A 9,482-nucleotide genomic window follows, 5' to 3' on the forward strand; every position below is an offset into this window, starting at 1 on the left:
TGTCTGTGGGAAAAGATTTCAAATATCAGTTTAACTGGAAAAGCACCGAGAAACACATACCCGAGTGAAAGTGTTCCAGTGCACTGACTGTGGAAAGAGCTTTAACCAGTTACACAGCCGGAAAAGAAACATTGCAAAGCAGGGAGAAATCATACACGTGTTCTGTGTGTGGACGAGGCTTCAACAGATTATCCAACCTGGAGAGACACAAGGACACCCGCACCATGGAGAAACCGTGGAAATGTGGGGGCTGTGGGAGGGGATTCAGTTACTCGTCCCGGCTGGAAACTCATCGACCCAGTCACACCTGGGAGAGGCCGTTCACCTGCTCCGTGTGTGGGAAGGGATTCACTCTCTCATCCAGCCTCACTGAACACCAACTTGTTCACATTGATGAGAGACCCTTTAAGTGTTCTGACTGTGAGAAGAGCTTTAAAAGAAAAAAGTATCTGCTGACACACCAACGCACTCACACTGGGGAGGCGCCGTTCACCTGCACTAAGTGTGAGAAAGGATTCATTCGATCATCCCACCTGCTGAGTTACCAGCCAGTTCACACTGGGGAGAGGCCATTCACTTGCTCCATATGTGGGAAAAGATTCACTTGTTCATCCAACCTTCTGAGACACCAAATTGCTCACACTGATAAGACACTATTTAAATGTTCTGTCTGTGAGAGGAGCTTCAAAAGAACGGGGGGTCTGCTGACACACCAGCGAGTTCACACCGGGAGAGGCCGTTCACCTGCTCCTTGTGTGGGATGGGATTCATTCGTACGTCCCACCTACTGAGTCACCAGCGAGTTCACCTGTGACTGCAGGTGTTGGATTCTGATGTTGTTGCTGCTGTTAATCACATCCAGGACTCAACTATGTTCATTCTGACAGTTGGGGTTTGTTTCTGATGTTAATAACCCCTTTAACTGGGCTGGAGTTTACAATTCTGTACAAGTGTCAAATAAATCAGCTTTCTTTTAAACACAGTGTGCCTAGTCCTTGATATCTCTATGATAAGACAAACTGATTGAGGATTTATTATGAAGTGAGGAGAATCGATCTTAGAACTGAGATCCTATACCTTTTAAAAAGATGGATGTGCAAGACGTCCATTCTGATAGGACTGAGTGTCCCTGCACTGACTGTGTGCATGACAGGACTGAGTGTCCCGAAACTGACTGTGTGTATAACAGGGCTGAGTGTCCCGAAACTGACTGTGTGTATAACAGGGCTGAGTGTCCCGAAACTGACTGTGTGTATAACAGGGCTGAGTGCCTCGAAACTGACTGTGTGTATGACAGGACTGAGTGTCCCTGCACTGACTGTGTGTATGACAGGACTGAGTGTCCCGAAACTGACTGTGTGTATAACAGGGCTGAGTGCCCCGAAACTGACTGTGTGTATAACAGGACTGAGTGTCCCGAAACTGACTGTGTGTATAACAGGGCTGAGTGTCCCGAAACTGACTGTGTGTATAACAGGGCTGAGTGTCCCGAAACTGACTGTGTGTATAACAGGGCTGAGTGCCCCGGCAGTGACTGTGTGAACAACAGAACTGAGTGAACCGGCACTGAAAGCGTAGAGTGCACATGTGGTGTGGGATGAGCTTAAATGGATAAGTAGAGTCCGTGATAGGGGAGAGTGTACATGGCCTGTTGGAGGAGATAAATGTGTGGGGTAGAATCTATGATAGGGTTTGGCCACAGCGGGAGCATTGTGTCCAATTCTGGGCACCGCACTTTGTGAAGGATGTCATGGCCTTGGAGAGGTTGTAGAGGAGATTGACCAGAATGTTTCGGGGGATGATTGACTTCAGTTACGGGGAGAGACTGGAGGAGGTGGGATTGTTCTCCGCAGCGCATAGACGGTTAATAGAGGGGAGAGAAATAAGGAGAAACTGTTCGCAGTGACCAGAGGGACACAGATTGTAAAATATCCCCCCACCGCGCCATTCCCAGGCCCGGGGCCCAGGCCACTCCCGCGTGTGGGCCCTCCCTCTGTCGGCCTCGCCCCCGCCCACAGCAGCGCCCGCCCACCCGCCCGAGACCGCCATCATCATCCTCCTGGCGCCGGTCTGTTGCTCAGGGAACGCTGCACGGGGACCGCGCAGCGCATGCGCGGCGTCTCTCGAGCCTGAGGTGCATGTACGCGACGTGAGCTCATCGCGCAAAGAATGGTGACGCTCCCGCGTGTCACGTGGTGGGAGAAGTCAACTCAGGAGGCGGGTGGGGGGTGGGGGACGAGAGAGCTGTCAATCAAACGGCCCGGAGTCAGCACTCACTGCTCACAGGGTGTGGAGAATTGGTTTTAAATACAAAATCTGCAAGAATGAATCAAAATACAAAAATGAGAAAACATTGCAAATACAATAATCTGAATTGAAAACAGAAATCATAGAATAATAGAAAGTTACGGGACAGAAGGAGGAAATTCGGCCCATCGTGTCAGTGCTGGCAGAAAAAGAGCTATCCAGCTTCATCCCACTTTCCTGCTCTCGGTACGTAGCCGTGCAGGTTACGGCACTTCAAAAGCACATAAAAGTACTTTTTAAATTAGTTGTGGGTTTTTGCCTCTACCACCCTTTCAGGCAGTGAGTTCCAGACCCCTACTACCCTCTGGGTGAAAACATTTTCCTAAGCTCCCCTCTAATCCTTCCACCAATTATTTAAATCTATGCCCCCTGGTTATTGACCTCTCTGCTAAGGGAAATAGGTCATCCCTATCCACTCTATCTAGGCCCTTCATAGTTTTATACACCTCAATTAAATCACTCCTCAGCCTCCCTTGTTCCAATGAAAACAACCCCAGCCTATCCAATCTTTTCTCATAGCTAAAATTCTCCAGCCCTTGGAACATCCTCATAAAACTCCTCTCTACCGTCTCGAGTGCAATCACATCTTTCCTGTAATGTAGTGACCAGAACTGTATGCAGCACTCAATGTGTGGCCTAACTAGTGTTTAATACAGTTCGGGCATAACGTCCCTGCTCTTATGTTCTATGCATTGGCAAACAAAGGAAAACATCGGTTTTTACACCTTATCAATCTGTCCTGCTACCTTCAAGGATCTGTGGACATGCACTCCAAGATTTCTCTCTTCCTTTACACCTCTCAGCATCCTCATATTTATTGTGTATTCCATTGCCTTGTTTGCTCTCCCCAAATGCATTTGCTCACACTTCTCTGGATTGAATTCCATTTGCCACTTTTCTGCCCAACTGACCATTGATATCTTCCTGCAATCTACAGCTTTCCTCCTCACTGTCAATCACACGCCATTTTTTGTATCATCTGCAAATTTCTCAATGATGCCCCTTACATTTGGGTCTAAATCATGAATATATACCACAAAAGAGAAGGGACCTTGTACTGAGAACGCGGAACTCCGAGTGAAACAGCCTTCCAGTCACAAAACACCCATCGACCATTACCATTTACTTCCTGCCAGTGAGCCAATTTTGGATCCAACGAGACACTTTCCATTGGATTCCATGGGCTTTTACTTTTTTGACCAGTCTGCCATGTGGGTTCTTGTCAAAAGCTTTGCTAAACACAATGTAGACTACAACAAACGGACTACCTTCATCGACCCTCCTCGTTATCTCCTCAAAAAATTCAACCAAGTTAGTCAGACATGAACTTCCCTTAATAAACCCATGCTGACGATCCTTGATTCATCCGTGCCTTTCTAAGGGCCATTATGGATAAATATAATTTAATATGACAAATTCAGCATGGCTTTACAAAGGGGAAGTCATGTCTGACAAATTTGCTTGAATTCTTTGAGGATATAACGTACAGGGTGGATAAAGGGGAACCAGTGGGCGTAGTGTATTTGGACTTCCAGAAGGCATTCGACAAGGTGCCACATAAAAGGTTATTGCTCAAGATAAAGAATCACTGGATTGGGGGTAATATTCTGGCATGGGTGGAGGATTGGTTATCTAACAGGAAGCAGAGAGTTGGGATAAATGGTTCATTCTCGGACTGGGAACCTGTCGCCAGTGGTGTTCCGTAGGGGTCGGTGCTGGGTCCCCAACTCTTTACAATCTATATTAACGATTTGGAGGAGGGGACCGAGTGTAACACATCAAAGTTTGCAGATGATACAAAGATGGGAGGGAAAGTAGAGAGTGAGGAGGACATAAAAAACCTACAAGGGGATATAGACAGGCTGGGTGAGTGGGCGGAGAGTTGGCAGATGCAATACAATATTGGAAAATGTGAGGTTATGCACTTTGGCAGGAAAAATCGGAGAGCAATTATTATCTTAATGGAGAGAAACTGGAAAGTACTGCAGTACAAAGGGATCTGGGGGTCCTCGTGCAAGAAAATCAAAAAGTTAGTTTGCAGGTGCAGCAGGTGATCAAGAAGGCCAACGGAATGTTGGCTTTTATTTCTAGGGGGATAGAATATAAAAACAGGGAGGTATTGCTGCAGTTATATAAGTTATTGGTGAGACCGCACCTGGAATACTGCATACAGTTTCTCCATACTTAAGAAAAGACATACTTGCTCTCGAGGCAGTACAAAGAAGGTTCACTCGGTTAATCCCGTGGATGAGGTGGTAGACATATGAGGAGAGGTTGAGTAGATTGGGAATCTACTCATTGGACTTCAGAAGAATGAGAGGCGATCTTATTGAAACATATAAGATTGTGAAGGGGCTTAATCGGGTGGATGCGGTAAGGATGTTCCCAAGGATGGGTTAAACTAGAACTAGGGGACATAATCTTAGAATAAGTGGCTGCTCTTTCAAAACTGAGATGAGGAGAAACTTCTTCACTCAGAGGGTGGTAGGTCTGTGGAATTTGCTGCCCCAGGAAGCTGTGGAAGCTATATCATTAAATACATTTAAAACAGAAATAGACAGTTTCCTAGAAGTAAAGGGAATTAGGGGTTACGGGGAGCGGGCAGGAAATTGGACATGAATTTAGATTTTAGGTTAGGATCAGATCAGCCATGATCTTATTGAATGGCGGAGCAGTCTCGAGGAGCTGATTGGCCTACTCCTGCTCCTATTTCTTATGTTCTTATGTTAATACCGTCCCTCAGAATTTATTCCAATAATTTGCCCACTGCCGAGGTTAGCCTGTAATTACTCGGTTGATCCTTTTCTCACTTTTTAAACAATGGTACAATGTTAGGAGTTCTCCAGTTCTCCGACACCATGCCGATAGCCAGATAGGATTGGAAAATGATGGTCAGAGCCTCCGCTATTTCCTCCCTTGTCTCTCTTAACAGCTTGTGATACATTTCATCAAGGCCTGGTGATTAATTTACTTACAGTGGTGTTCATCCCCTTCCTCACTATCCAATATTTCACACTCCTCCTCCTTAACTCCATTGCCTGCATCGTCCGCCTCCTTTGTGAAGACAGACGCAAAGTATTCATCAAGAACCATATCAACATCTTCCGCCTCCACACATAGGATAGCTGTTTGGTAAATGTACAAAAACAATGTAAAAGGAAATGGGAATGGAAATGGAATTGGGAAATGTACAAAAAGGGAAGAAAACTGCAAATGCAGGACTCTGAATTTAAAATAAAAATGTCGAGCTCACATAAGTCCGATGGTCTGGGTCCTCCCGCCACTATTTGTCATCTCTACCTGGGACATAGCATGAGCAGAATGATTGAATGTTAGTTTCTTAACGCAGAGGGTGGTGGATGTATGGAATGGACCAGATCAGAAGGAGTGGGACCTGATTGTACCAGCAAATTCCAAAGAGTTGGCTCAGTACCTGATAACGGTGAGTTGGGAAATTGGGAATCTTCCCCTCTCTCCTTCATATCCCATCAAAAACTAAGATATCATTTTTCTCACAAATCATTTTCAATTTCTGTTGTTCGCTACTTAACCCCATTCTGTACTGATTCAAAGTCTGAAGCTCACAGCCTGTGTCTCAACCAAACCTGTTACCTCCTGGACAATTCTTAACAGACTTCTCTACACACCACAGCGCTCAGATTCATTTCAATAATCTTCCCTGCTAGTCCCCATGGTTACTGTTACTATTGGAGGGAAAACTCATGCTCCCGCCGAAACGGTTTTCCTATCTGGGTCTGGGTTTAGCACTTAGTCCGTCTGAGGCAATTATTGCAGGTCAAGGTCCGACGTCACAGTCGCCAGTTTAAAGATCGATTCAGACTCGACACCAATTGGTTGCGATTAATCCTTTATTGAATATAAGCAAGTATCAACACACACAATGTTTAAGGCCATAGTATTACAAAGAAGGACACGACACTAACTGTCGTCTTGCTTTCGATAGAAGCTGTAACCCTCGGGAGGCTGCTTATCCGTCTCTCTCCCTCTCTCTTTCGCCATCCTGTGCTTCTATAAATTCAAGTGTAAAACTAGAACTCTTCATACCGCTCATTTCATGCAAGCTATCCTACTTCTGTATTTGTTATCTTTATCTTTAATTAACTCTCCCTTATCTTTATTTGTTATTCAGATTCCTTGACCCCCCTATCGGAACTGCTCATGGTCTGTGCGGACCCAAACCCCCAATATTTGGACATGCCCAAGGTCTACGTATTCTCAACACATTCTCAACGCCTTCTCTACATATTCTCAACGTCGCCTATTATCTTCTGAAAAATATTTGAACCCTGCAATATAAGCAGCTTCCAGCATCACCTCGCTGAGTCTGACCTTCTGTATTCCAGGTAAGTTTTAACTCGGACATATTATGATCCTCAGCGACTATCCTCCGATTCCCAGCGATCTTATGTTTATAAGCGGGTGTTGTTTTTGCATTAAGATGCCGAATGTAAGCGTGAGTGGTTTCTATGGTTTATATTTTGAAAATACCCAATGTAAATGTACTCGTTTAATGTTAAAAATGTCTAATCTTACACCAAAATATCTCATCCCGCTCTCCCAGCCATCGCCAACGGAAAGGTAAATCTTCTGAGGTACCACAGACATTAAATTGGCCCCGAGCAGGACTTCATCTCACGGTCCCCTCAACAGCTCAGCTCATAGCAGCCTCCGACTGACCGGAATGTGTGACGGTGCAATGTCGAGCGAGCAGTCACAGCTCTTGTTCCTGTTTGACGCTCTGTCATTCATACAACTCACTATATCATTCAGAGGTTGGAATTGAGGGGACAGGCGTTTCGACTACACAGAGGTAAGAATAGTCTGGATGTTAGGCGGTTCTTCATTTCCCAGTGAGTTGTGAGTTTCCGGAATGCATTGCCGACTGGTGTGGTGGGTGCTGACTGTCTCTCTGCCTTCTCGGGGGAACTGGATCGGTTATTGACTGGGACAGAGATCGCATCATATGGAAATTGAATGGTTTTACTGTTGACCTGCACATGGCCAATGTCATGTACTGGATTGGTTTCGATCTCCAGAGGGGATCGGGGGAATTTTCCAGAAATTCCCCACCTTATCGGCCTTTGATTGTTCTTAAGGTTTATTACCACTTCCACGAGATTACATTTCCGATGATTGGGGCGGGTTGTTTTTTCGTTCATGGGATGTGGGCGTCGCTGGCAAGGCCGGCATTTATTGCCCATCCCAAATGCGCTTGAGAAGGTAGCGGTGAGCAACCTTCTTGAACCGCTGCAGTCCTTGTGGTGAAGGGTCTCCCCAGTAAAATGGTTGGGTAGATAGGAAATGTCCAGTCACGATGCTCCGGGCATGTGGGACAGGATTGATGAACCAGCTGGTCTTTTCCTCACCATCATGTCCGTCAGTAACCTCGGCTCGTCAAGGTGTTTTTGGTGAAGTGATCTTTAAGCACAAACCCACACCTGGGGCAAGTCCTTTGTCCGTCTATAATGAAATGAGACTCAATGCTCTCCCAGCCTCACCTTACCCTCATCTGAAGCTCAGGGACTCGAAATATTCTTGCCGGTCTCTGCTGCAATGCGCCTGAGCATTTCTAGTCCCGCCCAACCGTAAGCAAAGTGACTGATAACGGGAGCGATCGACAAATGCGCCCTGAAATAGGAAGGATGGTTACAGCACAGCCAAAGGAAACTCTCCCGCTCTCCTTTCTTCTCAACTCCCCCTTTCTCATTACTCTGAGTGCCGAGGCCTGGTTTCATCCGTTCACCCACAGTTATATCAGGTCCCCATACTTCATGTTTAATTATCAGGTTGGAGCAGAAAAGGAGATGATTTTAAGTCCAGGATGCAAAGAGTCAGCACACACCACACCAGCCGGCAATGCATTCCAGAGACTCACTACACTAGGAAGGTAACGAGACAACATACGGGAGTAATGTGCAGAAATGAACCTGGGAAATACATCCAACTAATCCGCCTCAATATCGGATCAGTGATAACGACCAGGAGATCGGCCACTGCCATTCCCACAAGGTAGCGACGGATACATTTGGAGAGACCGCACTTTCCTCGGGACAGGATCACAATCGCCAACAATTTAACTGTAAGAAAGAGAGAACATGAGGTAGAGAACTTAATGGTCAGACCTGTAGCCAAAGCAGCAGTTTGAGAAGATCTGGGCAGTGCTTTCTGGCAAAGAGATGTTTTTAAACACATTGATCAATAATGAATTAGAAATCGATACAGAAAATGAATAAAGTGGACTTATGTAAGGAGTCGTACAACACCAGGTTATAGTCCAACAGATTTATTTGGAATCACAAGCTTTCGGAGCTTTGCTGTCACCTTTGAGTCACCTGACGAAGGAGCAAAGCTCCGAAAGCTTGTGATTTCAAATAAAGCTGTTGGACTATAACCCGGTGTTGTACGACTCCTTACATTTGGCCACACCAGTCCATCACCGGCATCTCCACATCATGAATAAAGTGAGCACCGGATCCAGTGCAAGGGCTGAGTGAGGGCGCAGTGCCGGTCGGGAAGGGAGAAGGGGTTTTACCCAGCGGGAATCCCGCGGATTGAAGCCGGATTTTGGATCCAGAGGGACGGGGAAGAGAGCGAAGGGTCGGGAAGGTGAGGGGACAGGGGAGGTTTGTTATTGTGGGTTAAGAAACCCAACATAGAGAAAGCCAGCTGGAGACCGAACCAGTGAGTGAGATTGGGAGGTGGACAAGGAAAAGGACATGTTGGAGCTGGAGGGGATTCAGGAGCTGCTGGTTTGGGAAAGCGGACAAAATGAAGCATCGGGTGAGGAGATCGAGGATTCAATGCAGTGGGAGGAGAGGCTGGGATTCACAGGGAGAGACTGCAGCAGAGTGTTAGAGGAAATCGAATCTATTGGTCCCAGGAACACAATCGAATCAATAAATTCAACTATTGATTTCTGTGGTTATTGGTGACAGTGAACAGTTGGTCGGCAATATATTGCGTTCAATAAGTTAACTTTGCACATTCGATTAAAATTAAATTCAAATGTATTAACCCAATCAGCCTCGTTTTTTATTGGATTAAGCTGACACACAGCTTTTAGAATACAATATCCTAATAATTCATAACGGTGAAGAAATGACTGAGTCTATTCTTTAAACACATTTTAATTATGTTTATTAATTCAGCCAGTG

General features: G+C 45.9%; 1 protein-coding gene across 1 annotated transcript; it reads left to right on the forward strand.

Moving 5' to 3' along the window:
- The first annotated feature begins 224 nt into the window (after positions 1-224).
- LOC137317985 (gastrula zinc finger protein XlCGF71.1-like) lies at positions 225-6,600 on the forward strand. The gene is made up of 2 exons (XM_067980974.1): positions 225-588; positions 6,458-6,600. The coding sequence occupies exons 1-2, from the start codon at positions 225-227 to the stop codon at positions 6,598-6,600; spliced, it is 507 nt and encodes a 168-aa protein (XP_067837075.1).
- The last annotated feature ends 2,882 nt before the right edge of the window (positions 6,601-9,482 follow it).

This window comes from Heptranchias perlo, unplaced genomic scaffold (assembly GCF_035084215.1).
Source record: "Heptranchias perlo isolate sHepPer1 unplaced genomic scaffold, sHepPer1.hap1 HAP1_SCAFFOLD_64, whole genome shotgun sequence".
In the NCBI taxonomy this organism is placed as follows: domain Eukaryota; kingdom Metazoa; phylum Chordata; class Chondrichthyes; order Hexanchiformes; family Hexanchidae; genus Heptranchias; species Heptranchias perlo.

Excerpts from the sequence above, each read along its gene's own strand:
- LOC137317985 (XM_067980974.1), top strand. The coding sequence starts at position 225 with ATGGAGAAACCGTGGAAATGTGGGGGCTGTGGGAGGGGATTCAGTTAC. Across the intron at positions 589-6,457 it reads GCCATTCACTTGCTCCATAT|ATTCCTTGACCCCCCTATCG; the intron begins GTGGGAAAAGAT and ends TTTGTTATTCAG.